This window comes from Chelmon rostratus, chromosome 12 (genome assembly GCF_017976325.1).
Source record: "Chelmon rostratus isolate fCheRos1 chromosome 12, fCheRos1.pri, whole genome shotgun sequence".
Lineage (NCBI taxonomy): Eukaryota > Metazoa > Chordata > Actinopteri > Chaetodontiformes > Chaetodontidae > Chelmon > Chelmon rostratus.
In genome coordinates this window covers 8,049,166-8,075,396 of record NC_055669.1, presented here as the reverse complement: position 1 = coordinate 8,075,396, position 26,231 = coordinate 8,049,166, and the positions used below count along the sequence as shown (strand labels likewise).

General features: G+C 43.9%; 2 protein-coding genes across 4 annotated transcripts; one reads left to right on the top strand and one right to left on the bottom strand.

The window, feature by feature from the left end:
- Positions 1 to 208: 208 nt before the first annotated feature.
- LOC121615045 (protein zyg-11 homolog) lies at positions 209 to 8,446 on the bottom strand. 3 transcript variants are annotated; one of them, XM_041949179.1, is made up of 14 exons: positions 8,266 to 8,446; positions 7,575 to 7,740; positions 6,426 to 7,225; positions 6,074 to 6,208; positions 4,382 to 4,558; positions 4,055 to 4,119; positions 3,691 to 3,790; positions 3,386 to 3,436; positions 2,767 to 2,928; positions 2,609 to 2,656; positions 1,940 to 2,140; positions 1,725 to 1,777; positions 1,135 to 1,232; positions 209 to 550 (listed from the first exon to the last, which is right to left on the bottom strand). In XM_041949179.1, the coding sequence occupies exons 1-14, from the start codon at positions 8,266 to 8,268 to the stop codon at positions 408 to 410; spliced, it is 2,202 nt and encodes a 733-aa protein (XP_041805113.1). In that variant the 5' UTR covers positions 8,269 to 8,446; the 3' UTR covers positions 209 to 407. The 3 variants fall into 3 exon arrangements, with proteins under 3 accessions (XP_041805113.1, XP_041805114.1, XP_041805115.1); XM_041949180.1 differs by having other exon boundaries at positions 2,767 to 2,925; XM_041949181.1 differs by lacking the exon at positions 2,609 to 2,656.
- Positions 8,447 to 11,125: 2,679 nt separating this feature from the next.
- On the top strand, positions 11,126 to 20,642 carry angptl1b (angiopoietin-like 1b). Its single transcript, XM_041949162.1, has 5 exons — positions 11,126 to 11,256; positions 14,738 to 15,577; positions 17,068 to 17,261; positions 18,351 to 18,621; positions 19,459 to 20,642. The coding sequence occupies exons 2-5, from the start codon at positions 14,776 to 14,778 to the stop codon at positions 19,644 to 19,646; spliced, it is 1,455 nt and encodes a 484-aa protein (XP_041805096.1). The 5' UTR covers positions 11,126 to 11,256; positions 14,738 to 14,775; the 3' UTR covers positions 19,647 to 20,642.
- The last annotated feature ends 5,589 nt before the right edge of the window (positions 20,643 to 26,231 follow it).

Sequence of the window (26,231 nt, the reverse complement as noted above, 5' to 3'; positions counted from 1 at the left end):
GTATGATCTTGAATCTGAACATCTAATGACTGAATATTTTACACACACTGAGGGCAGAGCAATTCTGAAGATACAGTACCAAAGCACCCTCTAGTGACAGGTTTTGGTTCTATGCATGATTTACAACACACGCTTCTTTGGAAAACTTTATTGAGGTCAAAGACTTTCAAACTGCACCTCAGAATGATGCAAATATTAAGCAGGACAGTGACATAAATGACTTTTCACAGTGATCATACTCTCTATATAAAATATACAACACTTAATTTATTCCATTAAACTTTAATTCCAAGAGGATTGACGTAAACTGTCTATACTTCACTACGCACATTTTAGGAACGGCTCAAAAACAACAAATCAAATCCATTTCTTTGCTCATTGTCAGGAGGCTGGCGGCTGAAGGGCCCTCAGCGACTCTGGTGCTGCTCTACCATCTGCAAGATGCGGTGCGATAGTCCTTTAATGTCGCTGTGTGTGTCGGGATGTGCGACCAAAGCCTTCAGAAGTTCAGTCACGCCCTCCTCCTCCAGCATGCTGCTGTAATGCGAAGCTAGAGGATGGATTGAAGAAGAGATAAGAACATGAGAGGAACGGAAGCTTACAGTGATCAGCCCCACCACCACCTGAAGTGTGTCTATATTAATCTATTTAGCACTGCATTATGGTATAATATTTGTGGCAAATGGAAAAGAAGTGAATAATCTATAATAATCTATACTTTACATCAAAATGAATAGTTTATAGTATAGGGCTACAACTAACAGTTATAATTGATTAATGTGATGATTATTTTCTAGAAGAATTAAATAATTTGTCACTAAAATGTCAGAAAATAATGAAAAACATCTATCAGTTTCTCACAGTCCAAGGTGACGTCTTTAAATGTCTTGTTTTGTTTGACAAACCCAGAGAGGAGCAGGAAATCGTCATATTTGAGAGGCTGAAAACAGCTTTTTCTTCCATGTTTGCATGAAAATTGACCTTGATTATCAAAATGATTTATTTTTTGTTGATCCACTAATAGATTAGCCTACTAATCATTACAGTACTGAAATACAGACAGATTTGTTCTGATAAATTCATTTAAATATGCTGACCTCTGTAAGTCCATACAGGAGTCAGTTTGTGTCTTACTGTTTTGACTGCAGACCAGATGTATGGCCCAGACTGCCCACAGCTGCACTCCTGAGGGCTGACAAGTCTGAAGCAGAGGGCAAAAGGGATGGAACGACCTGAAATGTGGACACAAGGGGAGAGTGCACTGAGACTCTTAAAAAATGCAATTCTGAGATTTTCCTTTGTTTGTTGGTTTTATGCTTGAATGACCAGACAGTCAGTTTTCTTTGGCGTCCATGCCATCCAGGGAATTTAAACTGAGGTATCACTCGTAGAAAATGATTCCCAGTACAGCTTAAAGTGCTTTCTTGTGATTGTCTGAGTTTTCTCTAGCACTCATGGTGTCTGCATAAATGAATCTATTTACAATTGTGTGAAATGTACACAGTGTTTCAATCCATGCGGGCATTGCATACATGAAATCAGCAACAACGGGGCAAAATGTTACGTAAGAGGGGACTGATGGGAAATAATTTAAATAAAGTGTTACGCAACATGTAGCTCACATTTGATGTTAAATCAAACAGACAGGATGAGTAAATGCACCATACGTGACTCTACTTTTAAAGAGTTTCCTTTGGGTTTTGTCCAGCCTGCGGTTCTCTCACCTGTAGGAGACCATTTCTCTCTCCACGGGGGTCCACGTCATTATGGAAGCATGCTGCAAAGATAGAGGGACACTTTGAAAAGAGCCAAAGGTGAATTTAACTGTCTGTCAAATGCAACCCTGAATCTGAAATGTTTGCCTCTCTCTCACTCTCACACACACACACACACACACACACACACACACACACACACACACACACACACACACACACACCAGCTGCTTCAGTATGGTGCTGTGGAGCTCGTCACCCAGGGTCCAGGCCTCAGGTCTGGAGGCGAGCTGTGCCAAAATCCCTCCTGCAAAGTAACGGACCCCCACCTCCACCTCGGAGTCCTGCAGCAGGCTGAGGATGTGCTCCAGCAGGTCCTCCTCCTGCAGGTCGGCCTGTAACACCTCCACCTCTGCTATGTTGTTCTGCAATACAGACGTACAAATGATAGGAGGAATGACAGCAATAACAATGTTGGGAGGAAGGTGTCAGGGCCAGACGGGATGCAGGACGTGTCTTATGTCAGACTGCCTACAGATGAATTTAATTTTATTCCTATTGGTTAAATGATTTTTAACATTTGGGGGCAAGATGGAAAGATCTGACAGAAGCCCCACATGCTGCCTGATGTCACAGCACGATGCCCTGGATGTGGGAATGATTGAAGAAGAAAGTGAGCATAAGCTGTAAACACTGCAATCACTGTTTAGTTTAAACCAGCTCTAAACATGCAGTACTGTGGCACACAATCAAAACACACATTCTGACCTAATAACAGCAGACACACACACACACACACACACACACACACACACACACACACACACACACACACACACACACACACACACACACACACACACACACACACACACACACACACACACACACACCAGGAGGCCAAGAAGTTTCTGCTGAATGGAGGGTTCAGTGTAATAGGACTGCAACACAGAGAAAAGAGGACAGCATGAGAGGAAAAATGCTTGTGTGTGTGTGACCCTCTGCGTGGGTTCATTTCTGTGTTCCCATAAGTGTGTTTTCGCTCCTCTACCTCCAGAACCTCCTCGTACAGCTCCAGGCCCTGGCACTCGATGAAATTGCGAGCAGCGGCGGGCATCTCATCTGTCAGGTTCCACAGAGCACTCAGGGCAAACTTGAGAGTGGCGTCCACCACTCCCACCATGGCTTTCTGCTGCACTATGGCCAGCAGCTGCTGCGAGACAGAGAGGGATGATAGAGAGGGACCAGGAGTGTAAGACAGCCAAAAATCACAGGAGAAAATCAGTTTTTGTAAATACGTGTGGAGATACATCCTTTTGCAGTTCTGAATTCAACAGTTGGATTGAATAATTTACATATTAATAAGTGCCGCCAGACGTACAATAGGCGAAAATAACTGAAGCGTCCAGAGAAGCTTGATTACATACACAAAGACAGAAAGAGAGAGGTGATTGAATAATGGAGTAACAGGAAGGTGAGATGGACTGGTGTGTGGAGCAACGGGGTGACAGTGAGTAAATGAGTGCAAACAGTGGGTAGGTAATGGAAAACATAGCAGGTGAGGCAGACACAGAGAGAGAGAGAACTAGAAATACACTCATGCATATCTAGTGCTAAGCCAGGGACGTTGTGTAAGCTGGAAACTAAATACTCTAAAAATGTAAATGTACCTTCATAATGAAGACGTCCTTGCTGAGCAGAGCGGTCTCCTCTGTGGACAGCTGCGAATGAAACAAACAGATGAGTGCTTCTAACCATTTTTCCTAAATGTCAGACTAGAACAAACAATGCTTTTATCGCACAGGGGAACTGGCCCCACTTATCTGGACTAAATGAAAGCATAAAGCTGGCAGCTGAAACTAGTGTCACAGAGGTGCAGGAGGTGACTGAGGAGCGGGACTCAACAGGCGGGACTAACAGGTGCCACACTAGTTTCCTGCGGCACACTAATGCAGTAAGCGAGCGGTGTCTTGACCTTGGCCACCAGAATGGAGATGACAGCCACGGCCATCCTCTGAAGGGTAGGATCCTCGTGGCTGCTCAGGCAGTTAATCACCAGCATGGCTGCTAAATACCTGAACCATGACCACAGCGTGGATGTAAGGAACACAGTAGAACAAAAATATGCCGCTAATGTACAGACAAGCCTTGGGAAACTGAGCTCAGTTCTGCATTTCTACATCTGGAGGGACTATTTCTTTTGGCGGTTACATTTCATGAAAAATTATATCTTAGCTGGATCACAATTGGTTGGAAAAACACGTCAATGCTACTCTGATTATCTTGGCTACTCCGTGGCCTTGGGCTCATACGTCAGAACTGAGAGAAAGTAAACGAACTTGTCAAAAGGGACTTCCTGAAGGATGTAGTCACTGCAGAGCGCCAGCAGGCAATTCCTTTGCACCTGGAGGGATGGAAACAATTTATGAATTGAAGAACCATATGAACGTCAGAAAATATGTGAGTCTGTGTCTGTATGAGGTATTATAAAGTAACTAGAATAGTGTCTGAAGCTTGGCTGCAACCAAATCCACCCAATATGAGCTCAGAATCTGATGAAAGCCAGCTGGTAGCAACAGAACCATCCTGTGCCACAGCTTGCTGTTGTGTAACGACATGATATCATGGTGGATCTGTAACTGGAGACAGCGAGCGTGTCCTCGAACCTGCTGGTGGCTGGGGAAGGTCTTCATGGCGTACAGCAGCTGGGTGACAGTGGAGCTGAGCAGGCCGACGGGCATGGCCTCGACCAGGTCCCGAGAGGTCAGGCTGAGCACACACGTTGTGGCCACCAGGTGGATGTGCAGGGAGGTGGGGTGGTTCTGCATCCCACTCAGCACCAGCTAGAGAAGTACAGCACAAGTTTATGATCATGTGTGCTTCAGGATTTTAAACTGTTCAGAAAAGGCTACATATGGGGGGTGAGAGGAATGATGCGTGTTCTCCGTCTGCAACGACCATCTGGGTGGGTTTTTTTACCAATCAGCTGCTTCACTGAAACTCCATCAGCAGAGGACAGTGATGGGAAGAGGCATCGCCCAGATATTATTAGTGTGTAACCCTCCCACCTCCTAAAACTGTTCACTAAGCCAGCTGTGGAGCTGCATTGTACTCTTTATCTGCAAGGCTCCACTAGAAACTGCCACTTTACCTCCTCTATACGATCACCTCTAAATACAGTAATTATAATGTCAGGTCGAAGAGCGATTCAACCTCAGCTGTAAAGCAGTGTGTTCAAACTGAGCTCCAAAAAAGCTGCTCCTTACAAAGGGAAGGAGTAACAGACACACTGAAATCCAAATGCCTCATTTATCTTTATAGCTCATTCCTTTTTTAGATTTCAAAACATTTTCTGAAAGCTACTTGAAGCTACTTCCTTTACTGTGGGAATAATAATCTATTGTGAATGCATGTTGTGAATTTCTGTATTCCCACCCCGCTTTTATTGGTGCAGTTGGTGAGAGGCAGGGGTAGTGTGGCAATCGGCAGTTACATGTGGCATCTAGGCCTGTGGTAGCATTGTAGCAGCTAACAATAGCTAAAGCGGTGGTAGTATGATAGTATCTTAGCAGTTAGTATTGGCAGCTAGCAGTTAACATTAACAGTATAGGTGACTCTAGCTTTATTGTCTTCTTCTGTTCCTCTTAGCAGGTAGCAGTTAGCACTTAACATTAGCTAAATGGTAGCATCGGAACTGTATTGTCTTCTTCTGTTCTTCTTAGCAGTAAGCATTAGCATTAGTTAAATGGTAGCATCGGTACTGGCCACTACCTGGAGCATCTCTGGGTCAGTTGAACATGGCAGTGCTGTTTGGATTGTGTAGGAGCAGTGTGAACTGGCACTAGGGGGGGTGACTCTGGGACGCCGGAGTTCACCGCCTAGCCTCCTGGAGGTGTAGTGGGACTAAGTAGGCGAAACACTGTTGAAGGGAGGTTTCCACCTGATGACCCCCAGAGACGTGAAAGGAATCACTGCTCTTTGGCATGTATAGAGGCAGATTAGGGCTCCAAGGTTCTTCACTGAGAATGAATCCTCTTTTTGAGCACAAGTATCTTGTGTTTAAATTAACTATTTAAGTTATGGTACAATGCAAAAAAAGTAAAGTATAATTCTAGTATCGTACAATCTGGGTCTTATTATCGCAGTTTTGGCCGTCATCTGTCTAGTCACACTGCTAAAAAAAAGCTCCTTAAGGGAAAGAAACATGAGCAGTCCTCCAATCATACAGGTTTTTAACAATCCCTCAGGTACTTGCTTGGAAGGAAAAGTGTGCTCACCTTCAGTTTTACCTTGACAAAAGTAAGACCTGTGTTGAAATAAACTGGAATCATGCTTCAAGGAGCAAACACAACACTAACCTTTAGAATGTCTGGTCGTGGTTTGTCAGTGATTAGATTGTAGAGATGGACGAGGGCCTCTAATATGAAACACTCTCGGTCTCTGTACCTTCTCAGGGCCTCGCACACCTGGTTCTCATTAGCCTCGCCTGTTACCTGAACACACAGAGCAGATCAGTACCGTCAGACAGGCAGGAAATGCAGCGGGCGTAATCAGCAGATCCACAAACAGAGCCTTGAGTCAAAGCCAAATGAGAAACTTATGCGAGAGTCACACTCATGTGTCTACCCGTAATGTTCTCTGATGTCCTGAGATGACACAAACCATAGCTTGGCATCAACTCCGTACCTGATGCTTGCACTAGGTCCTTACTTTTAGGTTTTTCCGTGAAGACAGGAACTCACAGGAGCTAACCCCGGTGGCTAGCAGGCCCAAGAAGACCAGTCCACTCCTGGCCTCCACAAACGCTCTGACTCCTGCTTCAGTGATTCTCTTCCGTCCAGAGATATCTAGAGAAACAAGGGAAGGGAGGACCTGGGGACTACCCTCCAGAAGCTGCCGCACAGTCTCGTCCCCATCTCTCTCGTCACTGTCTTCCACAGCGATGTGGTCATCCGAAAAGTCTAGATGCCTGAGAGCGTGAAGCTGGCTGAGGACAAAGAGCAACCTGGCAGGTGACATATCCAGCTGCTGCAGCTGGTGGGCAATCAAAGACCTCAAGGTGTTCTTGCAATCAAGGAGTGCAGTAAGCTCTGAGACGGCACTGCAGGAGATATCCAGGGTCTCCAGCTGAGGGAGAGAGCAGACATCCTCAAGGACAGCATCAGTCAGGTCTGTGTTGGCGAGGTTGAGAGTCCTCAAGCCCTGCAGGGAGCTGAAGCCAACACGGGTCCCTCCATCCTCCTCCAGAGACTCCCAGCCCAGACGTAGGCCACTGAGGGACAGCCTCTGCAGGCTGGATCTGCACTCCGGGTTGGAGGCCAGGCCTGAGACAATGTTAGCCACAGTGAGGCCCCCAGAGACCCAGGAGGCATCTAGTTCCTGGAGCCGGTGAGGGCAGAGGGCCAGGAGAAAAGCCTCTGCAGACACTGGACAGCAGCTGATGGAGGCCCGGCGCAGGCGGAGCTCTTTGCAGTTTCGGAAAATCCCAACAGTTGTGTCATTCAGTATCCCTTATAGAGAGAAGCAAACAGAGGGAAGCTGTAGGAAAAGTAGCATCAGTTTGGCCACATTTATGTTTATGGAATAGATTTTTCCACTATTTTAGGCTGGCATAGTACACTCAACTAATAAATCATATGATGACAGGGTAAGTTAATGATATTTTGACATAATATTTTTTTTTGTTTCCACTGGAAGTTGTGTGTTTGAAGAATTATAACTAACTGAAGGTCATAGGTAAGTCATATTTATCCTGGTGTAAATTATATGTCCCTTTTCTACAATTATGATAACTTAGTGGCTGCAGCTGCTCTCAGGTGTTGATACTGATGATTTGAGAGCCTTTTCCCTCTGACCTACCTTTAGTTGCCATCTTACGCAGTAACTGGTCAACCATCTCCTGCGGGAAGAGTGGGGCCCAGCTGAGGCACATGGAGCCGTCTGCACGCCTGCTGCACAGAGCGTCCAGGCTGCAGCACACCTGAGCCAGGCAGAGGTCACTCAGGGCCTGGGGGCCCTCGGCATCCTGCAACAGGTCATCAGAAGAGTCAGAATAAGGATAATTATTATAATGTAGGCAAGTGTTGTCAGTTTAGGCGGATTACAGACAAAACATTAAATTATATATTAAAGGCAAATTGGTTGAAACTATGTTAACTTTTCTATAATAAATGACAATTTAATAATTCTGTATTGAAGCCTACAGGGTGTAATATATCTGCGCAGTAACATCCTAAATATGACTTTTGTTTATTCTTAGTTCACATCTCAAGCCCTGACAGTTGTCTCCCAGGCTTCTTCCACAGGGGCTCAGCAGATCCACAGTGACACGGGATCTCTAACGCTGCAGGAGTCTAATTTTATCCGCCACAGATGAGACACCGCACACAAGTAAAGCCCGTTTAATTCACCTAATCCACCGGGCCTCTGCAGACCACGGTGGACGAAAGCGTTTCCTGGCAAGTCCTACAGCGCGGTGTAGTGCACAGGTGAAGTTAACGACAAGAAAACATTAGCAGCGCTGTGACGAAGGGGACGGGGTCAAACTCACCATGCTGGAAAGTAAAGAGCCGACAGGAAAATACAAAGATTAACAGTAACGCGTCGTTCAGCTAATACTTAACGTGACAGACGCCATTGTTTTTAAACCGCGTCTTCCATTTAAATCTAAGAAAAGTTGTGATTTCTTCCCTTTTGATGACAGTCTGCTGCCGACCGTCGAGTTGACGCTGGGCCCGTCAACTGTCACAGGCTGCTGATTGGTCAGCGCGCGTTACGTCACCGAGGATTTTTAAAGGAACGTGCGTTAGCTTGTTTCATTCATGCTAACTGATCCTACAGTTTCAATCCCTGCTTTATCTATCTATCTATCTATCTATCTATCTATCTATCTATCTATCTATCTATCTATCTATCTCCCCCAGTCAAACTGGCAGTGTTTCTATTGATTGATTGAGCCAATGGATCAATGTGCAGCCAGTGTGAGGGTGGAGGTGGTAATAAACTCATTTAGCCACAAGGAGGGGCTCACAGAGAGAGATGGATTTTGACATTTCACCAGTGTGACATCCTATGAGATCATGAAAATATTGAATTGTTCCTACAAATGTCCTTTACATGAAACAATCATTTTGATTGGTCTGAAGCAGTGAATGGGTGGAGCTAAAACAAAGGTTTGTGAGCGAATGTCCCTTTTTACATGAACACATAGGGTAAAATGGGACACTTTTCTGAATTTAAACGGACATGTTTCTAGGCTACCAGGTGCCATACAATACAATGCTATTGTGTGCTGCCCTGACATATGACAGACATCTGTAGTATTTTTGTCACTTTTCTAAATATGGCATCGAGGAAACAGGCAGCAGAAGAACAGGGAAAGCATGAAGGAAAAGTAGGGAAGTAATCAGTGGGGGTAATGTTTAGAGATCATGTCAATAATTATGTCATGTCTTTTGTCAAGAATATTCATTGCTATTAATTTTATGTGAGTTGTGGCCCCAATCAACATTCTCTCTCTGTCCTTTATTCCCAAATGTTTGTTCCTATCATTAAGTCCACAAAGCCACTCATGTCATGCGGGGACCTCATTCAAATACCAAAGAGATCTGCAGGGTTTAGCAGACTAAAGCCCCCAGCAAAAAAAAAAAAAAAAAAAAAAGTTCACTGGAAAACAAACAAAGGAGCATCCCTGCAAATCCTGCAAAAGGTCTTATAAGGACAAAAGTGACCCAAAGGCCACAGAAGACTGGAGCTCCTGTGTAGAACAGGGCATGGTTCCACAAGAGCTGTGGTGAAGACAGCAGGGTCCTGGATGATGCCGGCTGTGTTTGCAGAGAGTGTGTTTAAGAGGGTATCGGTTTAGAATAATATATGGCTAAAATTTGTGCATGTTCTTATTTGGTTAAGTTAATCCATAGTTAAGTTTGTCTTCAGAAGTTAAAGTGGTTTTCTTGATAATCTACCAAAAAGTGTCTCACATTATTTGGCTTCACCTTTCTATTGGCAGGGACGTGAACAGATTTTCTAAGAGCAAGGCAAGAAATGAAAAGGGGGAATCTCACCTGATTACACCCTTGCTGATGTGTGGGGCACAAGTGTAGCATGGTAGTCCTGTTTAAGTTAAGTTTAAGTTAAAAACAAAAAAAGACACAATCAGCAGTCAGAACAGAAAAAGTTTCAGTTTCCACTATAAGTTTTAGACGGTTGAAGAGGAGAAATGTTCCCACATATCACAAGTTTGTCAAAGAGAAGTATATTTTTTCCTTCTCAATATTTTCATCCTCTTTTTTCTGGATCCTTTAGGTGTGCCTGACACCCAGGTTGAGAACCACTACTTTGAATGTCTTGTTATTCAGATGCGTGTAAAGATTTTCCAGGCATGGATCGAATTAGCACAAAATGTGTTCTTTGTGCTTTCTTTCAACAGCTTCCTCCAAACACATGTTCTTCTGTATATAATTCATTTAAATTGGACAGCCTCTATTATATATAACCAACCACCTAGGACACTCTTAATCGCACACACGGGCAATGTTCTCATACGTGTACGGGTCACACGCGTGCGCACACACACACATGCGCACACACACTGTTACATTATGAATGTCCTGTCTCAGTTGCTCATAAGCAAATCTGTCCTCCCACATGCTGAAGTATTTTTCCCCACGCAGAGAATCCCCATGCATCAAAGCCCGGGCTTCCTCCTCAGTCCAAAACATTTAGCTGAGGGGCGTTCTTTTTGTCTGCAAAGCCCTCTGCATATTGTCCTCATAAGCAAATAAACACAGCTGCCAATAGCTCTTGTATTGCCGCAAGAGACACACACATCCCATGTACGGAGCAAACGCAAGAGAAACGCTCATATTCAAAACAGACCTATTTTATACACTAAAGCTACTGGATCTCCAGAATCACTCAGTCATTACATTAGAGCTGATAGGAAACAGCTTTGTGGGGAGGCATAAGTAGACTGAGAAATAGTTATATGAATGAAGCTGACAGATGTGCGTGTGTAAGAAAGAAAAGAGAGTTTATGTGCGTGTCGTCAGCTTCTACAAGACAAGTAGTTCGTGTGGGAGACAATGTGACCTACTAAACCGGAGTTAAATGACGACAGCTAGATGGATTTTGAGTGTCTTCTCGACTTGTGCTGACTCAGTGCCAGTCTGATTCACCGCTTAGTTTTTCACTTTGTGGTGAAACCTTATATTAGGAGGAGTCTTTCTTTTCTCCCTAAACTTTACATCAGAGGAGGAAGGCAGGGCCAAGCCTTCGCTCTGCTCAAGCTACAGAGAAAATCACACCATCAGCCTCCCTCTTTCTGTGCATGGACCACCCTCTACTGTTCTCCTAGCGGACAGTGCTGGCTCATGCCACAGCTGTATGCAGGCCTGCATTCTCCATGAGAGCGAAGACAGAGGGAGACTGAGAGTGAGTGGAGGAGAATGGAGAGCATGAACCTGCAGAGGAAACACAACTGAGACACCAAGCTGGGGCTTACCTGCACCTCCTGGACCGCTGACTGAACTCTCTGACACAGGTACAATTTTTTTTTGGTTTTTTAGGATATTTCTGAAATTAACATGACATTTATGTGTTTGGCATGCTTTGGAAAAGTATTCTGAAACTGCTGAAACTTTAGATTTTCCCAGTCATCACTATGAATAAATCAGTATAGGTAATAGAGAACAGTGGAAGTTAGATTGGAGTCCTCTGACCTCTCATAAAAACACAGTGGAATGACTGTAAGTTGCTGAAATTAAAAAAACCATTTGAGCATTTTGAAGCAACTTGTTTTTGTTTCTAAATTCCATGCGTACATCTGGTGTAAGTCCCCATCATGTCGTCCCCTCAGCAGACAGACCTAATCAGCGGCACCATCAGAATAACTTGTGGGTTAATTGGCACAGCTCTATAAATATGCTGGCCGGGGACAAAAGCCACAACAAAGATGCAGTGGAAAATTTAGACTTTCTGATTTGCATTATATACAGAACACGCTGCATGCTGGAGAGAAAATATGGGATGCAAACGCGGTATTCTCAGGGATAAGCTTTTGGAGGGCTTTAAGTAAAAGAAAATCTTTTAATTGGGGGGCTTACAGGAGACAGTTAGAGCTCAGTGGCACCACTTAGAGTCAGTGGGACGATTGGCAGCGTCCTCACGTCCGTCTGGGCTGAGGAAAACCAGCCACCGCAAAGTTTGACCTGTCTGGTTGCGAGGACTGCATTAATATAGATGAGGTGGCTGGATCTGGTCAGGTTTGGCTCCGAGGGAGGAGAGGAGAAAATATCCGTTTAATAAGTCAACAAAAAAACATGGCTGCTGAGGCTGACTTGATGAAGGCCAGCAGGGTGTGAACGTCAGAGAGAAACCTGGTGGTAATAACTGCCGATGAGATTCACAGCCGTGGCCGAGGAGCCTCTGTGTAAACACTGTCACTCCTGTCAGGCAAGGGCCTGTGAGATTCATATTGTGGGGTTGGAGCCAATTGCTGAGAGCGAGCTATTGAAGGGGATGACCTGTGATTACGGAAAGACAGGAAAAAGTCCTCTCCGGATAATAATAACTGACTGACGGTGCCAAGGTGTTTCTGAGCTGTGACACATGGCCCATTTTCCTTAAAGTGCCTTTTCCTTTGCCCTCAGATGGTTTATAATCTGTGACAAAACAAAATTCAGCTTCTTCCATATGTTCAAATGCAGGCTGTGGGGAATTTTCTTCTGCTGCTGAACTTTTAAGCCAGCTATTAGAAATTAATGTTGGCTGAGACACTTTCTTTCAGTCAATAAGTCATTGTGCCTAATGAAAACACAGAAACTTGATGTTATATTTCCTTTGAGACGAGCATGTTTTTTCCTTCAACAATGATAAAAGAGTACTATTCTGCTACAGCAGCAGTTTGAACTTAGGTAATGCTCTGGGATCTGTCCCATTAACTGTGGTCAGGACTCTTCAGCGCAACTAAACATCAAGAGGAGACCACAGAAATGATTCAAAGCCCCTGCTGTCTCTGTCTTGGATTCATTTTTTCTGCTTCTTTGGCATCTATTAGACCCTTCCTTCAAATTTGTTTTGATGAGCTCCGCTGAGAAGTGGAGCTCCTCACAAGTGTTAGATGAAGATTACTCACACCTCACTGGCCATATCCACCAGACTGCCTTCTGGCTGGATTTGGCCCGACTGCCAAACTCAGCCTGAAGTTGGCTCACCATCGGCTCCGCTTGCAGATCCAAGCCTCGCTATTGAATATGGAAGGAGGGATCTTTAACTTTGCATGCATTTCTGAACGTCACCCACCCCTGCTCCATTCGTTGTGCTGTCAAGACCAATAAGATCAAAACAAAAGCTTCCCTTCCATAAATAGACTCCAGAAAACATTACTAATAGGATTCCTGCTCCCCCTGCTGCTCCTCAAACACATCAGTTTCTTTTATTCATCACCAGGTCCAAGTGTGTCTTCTTGTTGCAGCCAGGCAAAAAATGCAGCAGAAATGAGCCAGTGAGAACTTGTGATAACCACCTGCCACCCTCTAACATTTTGCTCATTATTGATATGCGCTCTTCTACATCTCTGAATCCATCAAAGACTGTTAGAGGATGTTATCCCACTAAAGTTATATTTTCAGGGCCGTCCACGGTGGCATTAACTCCATTCTCTGCCAAACATTTTCACTGCAAGTCAAATCTTATCAGACATTTTTAACATACTAATTCTCCACATGGGCAGGTACACTGAGAGTTTCATAGAAGATCTGAGCCAAGAGATCTGCAGAAATATGAAAAACAGATCCCAGCACTCGATCCCACCCAGACACCTGATACAGAGGTGGTAAGAGCTATAATGAAACCAGAGCCATGAAGGAATATATTGAAAATATGAGTCAAGATAACAGATTTGTGGTGGGTGGGTGGCACCGCTGTTACTCCACCACAAGAGTACCAGAAGGCTTATCCTGCCAAGGGCAGGGCTGTAGTACTGGATGTGTGAAACCAGCTGTGCCTTTGTCACCATCAGCTAGTTTTCACATTTTAATGATCACTTGTTACATAATTAAGCAAGATTCTTGTGTTGAGTCCAGACTGGAGGCTTGTTCCTATATCAAGCCAATAGAGGCCCCTTGATGGTTAAAGATTTGCAGGCACAGTGGTTGTATTGGATTATATTGGATTAGTGGAGAAAAGAAAACATCTGGTAGGAAATTGAACCAAAAGTACAAACGGAGTGCTAATAAAAAGGAAAACGTCTGTTAATACTAGGATCAAATTAAAGTATAGGTCTGGTGACATTCAATATTTTTCTTATTGTCAACACAGCCAATGAAGAGACTATAGCCAACAATTAACTCATCCTACTAACAAGTATTGTCTGTTAGCCACGGTATAATCCTCTGTGCCAAAACAGTACACCCCTGCTGTTGTTCAAAAACAACTAAAAACCTAGCAGCGCTGCAAAGCTGGACTTTCAAACAAAAGCAGCGCTTTTGAGCTAAATACTAATTTCAGCATGCATGTTAACATTGTTGGCATGCTGATGTTTAGCAGGTATAATGTTTGCCATGTTCACTATGGTAGCATATTTAGCAGACAGTATTCGCATGCTAACATTTGCTAATTAAGACAATGTACACCTGAGGCTGAATATCATTGGTAGTGCAAGTATTTAGTTATACACCAAAGAATGGGACAAATTAAGATTTTGATCTCATGATGGTGCCATTTGAAAATTTCATGGCAATCCATCCAGTCGTTGTAGACATATTTTATTCTGGACCAAAGTCATGGAAGCACTGGAGCAACTTTGCAGTCTTGGCTACAATTTCAATTATATGTGAATCATTTTGAAGATTCATGAATTCATTAGGAATCAATGAACTTGGGGCTGAAAGTACTAAGAGACAGACTAATACATTCTTGGCTTTGGTCTTTTTATAGGATTTATTGACAATAAGTGTGATAATAAATAACAAAACCCTTTTTCTTTAAGTAAAATGGTCTGCACTTTCCATTCCTTTTCCTAGATCTGTAGCTTTTTTTGGTGATAACAAGAGGAGGAACCATGGGACCTGAAACATGGAGCCTGTTTATTCTGTTGGGTCTGTCATTCTGGAGCAACAGCCAAGCCCTCACCAAGAACACCATCCTCTCCCGGATACGAAGAGCTCCAGAGGCCAACGGAGAAGCGAAGAAGTGCTCCTACACGTTCCTGGTCCCTGAGCAGAAGATCACAGGACCCATCTGTGCCGCCCGAGGTTATTCAACTGACAAGGACCGAGTGACACGTCTGGATGTGGCTGCGGTGCGCGACCTCCTGTCAAAGCAGCGTCGGGAGATGGAAACTCTGAAGCTGGTGGTGGATGTGGACGGCAACTTGGTGAATGAAATGAAGCTGTTGAGGAAAGAGAGCAGGAACATGAACTCCAGAGTGACCCAGCTCTACATGCAGCTGCTGCACGAGATCATCAGGAAGAGGGACAACTCGCTTGAGCTAGCACAGCTGGAGACACGTATCCTCAACGCCACCACCGAGTCCCTGCGCTTGGCCTCCAGGTACAGGGAACTGGAAGCCAAATACGCAGCCCTGTCTGCAGTAGTGAACAACCAGTCAGTGCTGATTGGGACACTGGAGGAACGTTGCATGCAGGTTTACAGCCGAAGGCATGAGCAGCCACCCTTGGGACCTCCACTTGTGCAGGTAGTGCCCGAGAACATTCCTGTTAATGTGCCGCGTTTTACCAATGAGATCCAGAGGGACAACACCCGAGGGTTTGCCCGTGAGAGGGGTTCTCGCTCCGGGCCATCACCCACAAGCGGCACCCTGGAAGTTCAGAAACCTCCACAGAGAAACTTCAGTGCTGAAGGTGAGCAAGTGGAAGAATGAGTCCATCCATGCATTAATCTATCTTTCATTAATTTCCATTCATTGCATTTTATTTCTTGACTCAGTCTCAGACAACCAACAGTCATGGTAAAATGTATGACAGTCATGGCCAACAATAACAAAACAATAATCACTGACTTTGAATACAGCTGCAGGTGGGCCAGTGGCCTCATTCTCAAAGGTTAAAGATTTGCAAATTCAGCTGGAACTCTGCTCCCCCTCTCAACAGAAAGAACACAAACCAGGGTGGAAATAAAAATGTTGTAACGTCTCAATTGAGGCAGGGGACTTAAAGCAAAGCAAAGAAAGACCTAACCAGTGCGATTTTGCTCATCAACAGAAATTCCTGACACATTTAGATTGCCCTCGCCCAAGAATAATAAAGTGCGTAGGATTTCAGTGCAGCTGTGTGTGAAAATGATCCTTTACAAGACTGTTCCATTGCATGTGAGACACAGACAAAACCCAGGCTGGCATGATAGGCTCCTGCAAACCACAAAGTACAGGCATTTCTGGTATACTTCATGAAGTGAATGGACTATACCTTTATATTATTATTATTATTATTATTATTATTAGTGGGGACAGTGTCAACCGCCCTTTCAATAAACTCACCGCTACATATGCTATTAATTAAAAATCTAGTCATGGGAATGCTGAACTACCATACAGTAAGTTAACAAGGCCTGTTTTGGCTTTTTAACCTCAAATGAAGGCAAGCAATTTCTTATTAAAATGACTTAATTTGGCCCATTCTCCTCTGCTGTCTCGGGAGAACAGAGCAAACAAGTTTATCTTCACAGCCCTCGACAAATGTGTTCTCTATTACTCTGTCTGCTGGTCTGATTTTGGTCATGTTTACTGGGTTTTCCCACTTATTTCATCCTTTGTCAGACAGTGACTTCAGTGTTTCTCATCATGTAAACACATGTACTGCGCTCATGTTGTTGTCTCAGCGATCCGGCACGAAAAGTAGCCACAACTGCCCGACAAAGCCAAAACAGAGTCAAGTTAAGACGAGAATCAGACATTTTAAGAAAACTGTATACATTCCTATGCTGTATGTGAAACATAGAAAAAAGCAAACATGAAATATTTTTAGTAACTACAAAACAGAGGTAAAAACCAGACAGCAGCGACTGCACCCTTGCTTGGCTAGCCAAAGGGCAGCCACAGCTAGCCTAAGCTAATGCTAATTTTCAGGCTATTTCTGACCTGTTTCCTGTCATTGAACAGTTGTGATGGTTGAGCATCTCAGTAATTTAGATTGTTATACAACATAATGTATGTGGCAGAAGCCAAATCGTAACGGGGAAAGAAGTAGCACCAGATGAAGTAGTCCTGCTAAAGGCTAACAAGCCTAGCTTAGGGGCTGTTTACATATTCCAGACATTTTTTCCTCTCTTGTTTCCAGCCGGTCTTTCTTACCACTTATCTGTCTCTCTTATTGATCTTTCCTCTTTCCTTCAGGCCCGTTCAGAGACTGTCTCGAGGCGCAGGAAGCCGGCCACAGCACCAGCGGTATGTACCTGATCAAACCAGATGAAGCCGAGAGGCCAGTGCAGGTCTGGTGTGAACAGGATATTGACAACGGGGGCTGGACCGTGATCCAGACCAGGAGAGATGGATCCATTAACTTCTTCAGGAACTGGGATAACTACAAGGTGATGACAATAACACTCCCCCTGTCCTGCCTGTCTTATTTTTCTCTCTCTTCCTCTGAGCCAACCAGAGTATTTGGCTCATCCAGAGACAGCAGTGATGGCGTTATATGACCCATCTAGAGGAACCATCTGGGGTCTTTGGGACTATTTCCTGGGTCAGAATCCTTGTGTTTTCACTCACTGTAATATAATGCCCTGTCAGCGGCACTATTTGTCCAAGGTCATTTGGTTTGAGATTCCCATTATGAAACAGTAGATGGCCCACTAGGAAGGTATGTTCCACAGCTCAATCTGCAGGCATTTCTTTCCAAAACCGCTGCTACTATGGTGCCTTCCTGGATGGATGGCTGGTTGGCTTACTACACTACACCATACAGACCCCCTCATCAAAGCTCTGTGAAAATGAGATGGAGTATACCGCTGCTGGCAGCCCCGACGATCCAGTGTTCCACTCAGCCCGGCCAGGCTTGTGCATGTGTAACTGGAAGCTAAATTGCTCTCTTCAACATTGATTTGCCTCTGCGCTCTCCCACAAAGCCACGGCGTGTACACACACACAGCACCAGAGAGGAGGCCGCGGACTGAAATCCTACATCATTCATCATCTGCTGGCTCACCCAGCTAATCCACAATCACAAACCTCAACCTCCTCCACCAAGCGGAGTGTTCTGGAGGCACGTGGCCAGATGTAGATTGCTTGCGGTTATTCGACACAAGTGCCCAGGCCAATCTCGCCATTTGCCATGATCCAAGAGATCTATGGGGTTTGAGTGATAAACCAGCTCTCTGAAGCTGGATGCTTATTTTCCCACATGAACTCTACAACATAGGGATTTCAAAGACAGTCTGCCATTCTTTTGCCACAGTGTTTTTTCCTCTTTTGAAGTTTTGTTGTTTGTCTTAGCTACAGAACCATGACCAAAATGACATCAAAAAGAAAATTCTCATTTGTGTTACAATCCCACCGCCTCGTCCACGAGAAGGTTGATGTTCCTAAACAATTCTCATGTTTCTAAACTCCTCGGGCTACCACATTAAAAACAATGCGCATTATTTTCTGTAACTTTCCTTTTAATTTTTCTCATGCAGAGCGGCTTTGGCAACATAGACGGGGAATACTGGCTCGGCCTGGAAGGCATCTACAACTTGGGGAGGCAGGGGGACTACAAGCTGCTGGTGGAACTGGAAGACTGGATGGGCAAGAAGGTCTACGCTCAGTACAGCAGCTTCCATCTGGAGCCTGAGAGCGAGGGTTACCGCCTGCGGCTGGGCACCTACCAGGGCAACGCCGGGGACTCCCTAACCAGTCACAATGGCAAACAGTTCACTACTCTGGATCGAGACAAGGATGCCTTCTCAGGTAGATGAACATGCAGTCTATTTGTGCTCTCCTAGCACAAAGGAAATGCATCACAATGTTTTATTTAAAATTTCAAGCCTGAGCTTCTACCTGATGTTAAGCTTTGGAGTTTTATTTCCAAAAACTGGTTGATCACAGATCAGTCCTACATCGCCTAGAAACCCACAATGTCTTACGAAGCAATTCACTCACATCCCATAGAAAACAGATAAAGGCGATGATCAACTGGAAGTGAAAAAAAATGCCTCTGCCATTCTCTTCATTTCTGGGGGTATAGCAGCGCTCCTAAGCTAGCGAGTAGCTTTTTTATTAGCAAACACTTTTAAATTAGCAACCAACCACTTTCTCCAAAATTGATGCGACTTTGCCAACAGGCACTCCGTTTTTGTTAGTGTAAGTAATGTTAGAGACATAGACATTTTTAACTTAAGGCAAATTAGGGTGAAAGCCTCATCGTAATTTGCCAGAAGACGTACCCCGGCTGTGGAGGTGTAGATTCATTTAGCAGTTTCTGTGATTCCTCTTTACGGAGACAAACAAATCAAAATGTAGCTTGACACATTGTCAAATAAACTGTTGGAGAATGTGGTATGTTGGCTTTTTTACGCAATGAGCAAGCTACCCGGTAGCATCTGAGCGCTCAGCGCAACGAGCAAGAGATGGCAGAGGTGATGACTGCAACACAGAAAAGCAACTGTTTTCTGGAAAGATACTGCCAACATATACTTGTTTTCTAAAGACAACATCAAATGTGTTTCTTCATTTCATCGTTTTTCTCTGTGAGAAACGCACTTCCTCACAGAGCTAATCACCACCCTTTCTGCTTCCCCGCGACAGGTAACTGCGCCCATTTCCATAAAGGAGGCTGGTGGTACAACGCCTGCGGCCAAGCCAATCTCAACGGTGTCTGGTACACCGGCGGCGTTTACCGCAGCAAATTCCAAGACGGGATCTTCTGGGCCGACTACGGCGGCGGCTTCTACTCTATGAAGGCTGTCCGTATGCTGATCAGGCCCATAGACTGAGGAGATACTGTAAGCCAGGCTGGTCCAGGGGTAACTATGGAGGCCGGGGCACACTTGAACCTTATTCTAAATTGTGACTGTACACAACTGGTTGATCCTAAGAACTAAACCATCGGAGACTACCAGCCATCAGTCCTGACTTGAACTGCCTCCTGTAACAGACATGGACTTGGCGTGAACATTGTTGTTTTTGTATCATAATAGATGCACACATAGAGGGATTTAGGGGACATGACTATTTATAGTAAACTATACAGCTCTTTTAACCACCACATACATATGACAGTAAAGGGAAATTAAGAATCACTGCCAAAATTTTCCAGCTAAATAATGCAAGCTGCCTCTCTGATAGAGAGACCGCAGTGTTTTCCTCATTACTATGTCACCCCGTGGAGAGGAGGCGGCACATCCAAACAGGACTTTGGTTTTGATTTCATTCATAAGCTTTACTGTCACAGGGTCTAAATGTAGCTCTTCCTACCTCGCCAAGATAAACATGTGTGGGTGGGGGGGTGGCATTCATACATGGTTTTTAACTCATGCTAGATTTGCTGGGAGCTGGAAAATACATTTTGTTAAGACCTATATAGATCTATTTAGACTCTGATCTGAAATGACCAACACCTGAAGGAGCTGGAAAAAGGACACCGGTTTTAATAATATTTTATGTACATTTGATTACACAAATACAGTACTGATTTTACTATTTCTCCCTACACTTAGAATCATCATTATACTGTATGTTAAACTACTTTGTCCAAGTGCAGATGACCAGAAACCATAATTTATGTGTACAATTAAGTTATCATAACAGTGGAAAGGGCCAGGTGTCCTGAGGGAGCAGTAAATGATCCTACAGAAAACAGAACTAATTTCCTCCGCTGTGTATATGACAATCATTCTCAAAGTGTGCTTGCACGTATGGAAAATGCTGTTATATGTTTTTCTCATTTGGCTGTTGATTAAATTTCAGTACGACTCTGGGAAAAATAAGCATTGTTGGGAAGAAAAAAAAAAGATGGAATTACATTTTTTTTTGTTTTAGCGGTTTTTGAGCACGAAAAATATGCCGACCAAGCGCGTTGAGAGTTAGAGGCGATGAGACAGACAACGAGAAACACATTGCTGAAATCCAGACAGGATGGAGAGAGAAAAAGAGAGGAGAGAGGGGAGGAGATGAACTGGGATGGAATCGGTCCAAATTTCCAAGTATCCCCCCCCCTTTCCTTTTAAATACTGAGAAATGTACATTCTTTCCATGCAAAAGTGCTTCAACTGTATGTTTTTGTAAAAATATCTTTCATTGACAAAGTCATGGGTGCCTGCACTCTGTAATCACCAGAATGGAAGGAAAGCGGCATCTTTTTGCGGAAACCATCCCAGAGGAGACGGGGGCCAGGGGGTTTGAAGTGGTGGGCCTGCTTCGAACAACAGCTTTGCATCCAACAGCCTTTTGGTTTCTGAGCCCAAAAATAGACTCTCATATTGTGCTTTTGTTTTTTTTTTTCTTATTGACCACAATGGCCCTCACACCCATCTCTTTAACAAACTTTTACAGAGCAACAAAACACAGAGCCGGGACACCGGTCAAACCCAGCTGGACATGGAAACATGTTTATGAACATGGAAAAAAGCGGCGTCTAATAAAAACGGCATTATAATGTTAAAATTAAACAGCAATAAAGGCTGAAACCAGTGAGTCACAATGCTTGGCAGAACAATATTACACAACTTACAGTCAATAAGTTCAGAACATTTAGGGTCACATCAGAGGACATGCTTGTTCATTCGTATTCAGAGGAACTCCTTTCATGTGCCATGCTGATTTATACTGTTAACCAAGTCATAAATAGTGCATGACTTGTTATTTTTCAGACTTTGTTAAGATTACATCCACAATCCAAACTTATCTTGTGGGTAGGAGTCATGTCGATGAAACGCCGTTGTTTGATTTTTGTAAGTCCTTTTTGAAGGAGGTACCAAAGTATGTTTTTCCGACTGAAATTATTGAGCACAATTGTGTTAAACAGTAATAACAGCTCTCCAAAATATACATGGCTGTGTGTGCTTTGTGTTGGCATGAAAAAGCTGTGAGGAGACAGATCACACCTGCCAACACTCCTGTTTTTCCAGGGTTTCTCCCATATTTCAAGACCATCTCCCAGCGCCCTCGTTTCCTTGTTTCTCCCAGGAAACTCCCGTCATTTGCATGGCCATCAAACTTTATTATTAATAATCATCATACCATATCGTCATATCCATACATTTGCATGTGTGCCTGATGCCACCAAAGTTGCCAGATCGTCTATGAAACGCAACCCACATACGCAATCCACACACTACATACATTTTCCACAACTTGTCACTGCAGCCTGACAACCCACAACCCGACTCGAGAGGTGTGTGCAGACAGGCCCGCTAACTTCACTTAAGCTGTTGTCAAGCTGTCAGGACCGATTCCCACTTAAGAAATACACACACACACTTGTACTTCTGTCCTTGCAAGGACACTTTGTGGCAGGCGCACACACACACACACACACACACACACAATGGTCTCTAGTTTGGCTTAATGTCTTTGAGTTGACAGGAATGATTGAAACTGGGATACAGTCATATGTAACTTAAAACAAACGTGGGCCAGTGGCCCCTTCCCTACGCCCTTGCTCGGATCACACCCATCTTTGAACTCGGCCTTCATTTTGCTCGTTTTGCTCCTTTTGCTCTCAATCAGTCAGCTGCTGCGGGTTATTTTGGACCTGGTTTATTTCGATTTGATTGTGAACAATGAAGGATGTCTGACTGTTTTTGGACCTTCACCCTGATCTGTCTGTTCAGTCGTCACACAGCTTGAGCTTAATATGTTGGTCTTGCCATAACAGTGACATCGTTAGTCTGGTGTTTAATTTTGGAGGGATAATGCAGCCATTGGTCATGCAGCTCTATGGGACTGCATGTGCACGCCGCACACGTGCCTCAGGATGCCACCATCCCCTGCCTGCCCAGTGATATGCAGCTCATAAACTGGGAGAACGATAAGTTTTAACATACTAGTCTGGTCTGCACAGAGGTTAATGAGGCTGTTTTGCAGAAGCTCTGTTGTTGGTTGCGTGTGATTTAATTGATGTACCTGTGGTTCACTGTGTGTATTGGCCTCCCTGATATATTAAGAATTATCCACAATGATGAAGAAGTTCTCCCAGTCTGTATCTCTTCTGATGAGGAAGGTGAGGTTGAGATTGGTATCGGGGTCAGTGACGATTCTGGGTATGACTCCGTGCATGAGGATGAAGAGGACATTGAAGACGATGCTGATGGCAATCAGACCTCTTTGGTCTTTTAATTTTTAGTTTCACTTATTTAACAGTTTCGAGGTTATTAATCTGACTCTGTTGTAATGTTATGTATTTTCCATTAAAAGGTGTAGAAGGTAATACCAGACAAAGGTGAGTTAATATTTAATGACGTTAACAAAAGTCTCCTGCAAGTCTTAATCTTGTATGTCCAAAATGTCCAAAGCCCCAACCCGACCATCACAGAGGATGTTGTTCCAATCTGCTTCTTCTGTGCTGGTGGGTTTAAGTGCCAAATCAAACCTTAGCTGTGTAACTCCTACTCTCTCCTTTCGAGCCTTTTCCTTCTGGCATGCTATCTGCACACTTCAGCTGTGGCGTGAAGCAGCACAGCGTCCAATAAGGTTTTAATTGTTTAAAATTGTAGGAAATGTGCTTATTTGCTTTCGTGCCAAGAGTGGGCTGAAAAGATCAATGCTGCTTCAGTGCCAGTTCGGTAATTAAAACACTAAATCTCCTTTGTTTAATCCACACAAAAACTGAACTGGCAACTACCAGTTTGTGGTCTTGGGGGGTTTTATATGTTGGAGTATTTCTTGGGAGCACGTAGGTCTGTAGTTCCAGCATGTAAATAAATGAAATCCATAAAACCACAACTTGCTGTTTTTACATTGTTTTCAGAATGGATGAAACTAACCAGATATGTTCATTTGGGAGCTTTACAGGTGCTGGTATGGTGTTTTTTTAAAACTGTACAGACAGAGCCAGGCTTGCTGGGTCTGTTTCTGTAAACTAACATAAGCTAACTGCCTGCTGGCTCAAGCCTCATATTTAACATGCAGACATGAGCGTGATTAATTATCCAATTTTACGATTTATCTGTCTCCGATTTTTACTTCAAACTATTCCTTCAAGTACAAATCCAGTTTCATGTTAGCATATGAGCGTAAATAACTTTTAGAGTTTTTGTGCTAAGCTAAGCTAATTGCCTTGGGGGTGTAGCTTTATATTTACATTACAAAGATCAGGTGAATACGGATCCGCTCTTCTCACTCTCTCCAGAAATCGTTTAATCATAAGATTACCCAAAGTGTCAAACTTTTCCTTTAAAATCAAGAATAGCACAGACATACATGTAGACACTAACTCAATCACTGTCAGCACCCTCAGGAAACAGATGTTGAGATGATGTGATAATTTGCAGCATATGCCAAAGGTATTCATTTTGCTTTGTTGGACAGTGAAACAATAAGAAGAGACAGTGGAAAACACGTCATGTAGTTCAGGTTGTGAGCCAGGCTTGAATTGATGACTTGTCCTTCCACAGAAATGTGTTACCAAGATGTCTCTGCAACGTTTTCATCGCTCTCATAATTGCCAACATTCAGGTTTCTGGCAGTGTGTGTGTGTGAGTGTGTGTGTGTGTGTGTATCATCATGGGAAAATGTGGTTTTGGAGACACCTATTCTGGTACTACCAGTGAGGCGATTTTCAGTGCTTCAGAGCTGTTTAAGTGTCTCTCTGTCTCTCTCTCTTTGGACAGATTTTGTCACAAGCGTGGAAGATGCAGTCATGAAACTGTACAGGTGTGTAGTTTGGATCAAAATGAGGCTGAGTTCAAAGATGTCATAAACTCAGTCTTAACTAAGTCTTCAGTGCTTTGGCTGTGGCTAGACTTTACCTACAGATGTACATTTCTTAGGTTCCTCCCTGTTTTTCTAGCACGGACATGTCGTCTACCTGCACATAGTGGAGTGCGTCACCTTATAATCAGGGCTCATTTTCACAGCTTGATAGCTTGGTATATGGACGATGGATTTCTACTGTGGCCCCAAGGAAACCTGTCAGCCATGACCTGAAATTAGAGCTGATACAGTGCTATTTAGACCAAATCTCATTGGATGCAGAACGTTGTAAAAGGAAACGTGCTTCATGTGTCCACATCAAGTCCTCAAGTGCATTTTGACACTAGAATATAGGAATATTGAGCTATCGGCTGTGAAAGTGGCAGCCGACTGTTGAGTCTTGTTTGAGTTCATTTTAACAACTTTATATACTGTTGGGTAGTTTATTCTACAGCAGTGCATCACATTCAATGAGATCATCATGTTTGTTGTCATATGATGATGACCCACGTATCTCTAAAAAGTCAACTTTTCATGAGCTCAGAAAAACAGCAGCTGTTGCAACAACTGTTTTCAGTTGTGTGACAAGGCTGTGTACAGCTAATCCAAGAGGGGTTTGTCTTAAGAAGTAGGAAAGTAGGAAGTAGGAAAATCTTCTCAACCCATAAAGGAACACTAAATCCTTCAGTTTATCACAAACATTCAAATATGCAGCAAAGTTGGAGATAGATGGTTTTCACTGGACAAGAATGGTATGAAAATGTGATGTAGTGGAGAAGTTTAAAGTAGCAGAAAATAAATATATACCTCTGTACTTAAGTACAGTACTCGAGTAAACATACTTAGTTCCATTCCACCACTGCTAACCACCCTGCAGACTGCCAGCATGGGACGCTCCATCACCACAGGAGCTGTAACTGAAGTCTTCCAATAACTCTGCTTGCCACACACTGCACCCTCACATTTTCTCCAGCCTCGTGGGGGTATGGAAATGCATGATTAGGCCGCAGAAACCGAACTCCTGCGCAGTCACACGTTGGAAACAGAGAAGGTGACATCCTTGGCTCTGGTGAGGGGACCACACTCGGGCCTTTACCACCTGATGGGATGGCCGAGCGCTGCTGCGGTGTGGTCCACCGAGAACCGCTGCAGGTCTCAGAAGTGAAAGCCCTCTTTGTCGCTGAGTGAAGCTTCACTGTCTCTGCTTTTCAGCACCAAAGTGGCACCAGGCTCGGAAGATTTCTGGAAGAAGCTGGCTGTGCTGCCGTTTGCTGAAAGACATCTGCTGTTGGGGGAAATGTCCGTGAGAGTGACTCATTAGCCCTCAGTCAGTGTCAACCGGCAAATCAACAGACAGGATGTGGAGCTGTTTTCTCTGAAAATAAGCACCATGACTAACTTTGCCCTAACTGGGACAGATAAACAACTCCATAACTAAGTCTGTTTCTAAGTGCCCTTTCGATTTAAATCTTAACAGACACTTGTTTAAGATGGTCCATCATCTGGAGGGGTCTGGGAAGGCTCACTGAGCTGCAGACAGCTTTCCACTCTCCCTTATTAGTCTGAAACACGCAGTAGGATGAGATTTAATCTAGCTGCAAAGCAAAGTGAGTGCTGAGGTTCTGAAAATGAGATTTATTTTAATTAGTTTTTTTTTTTTGACAGAA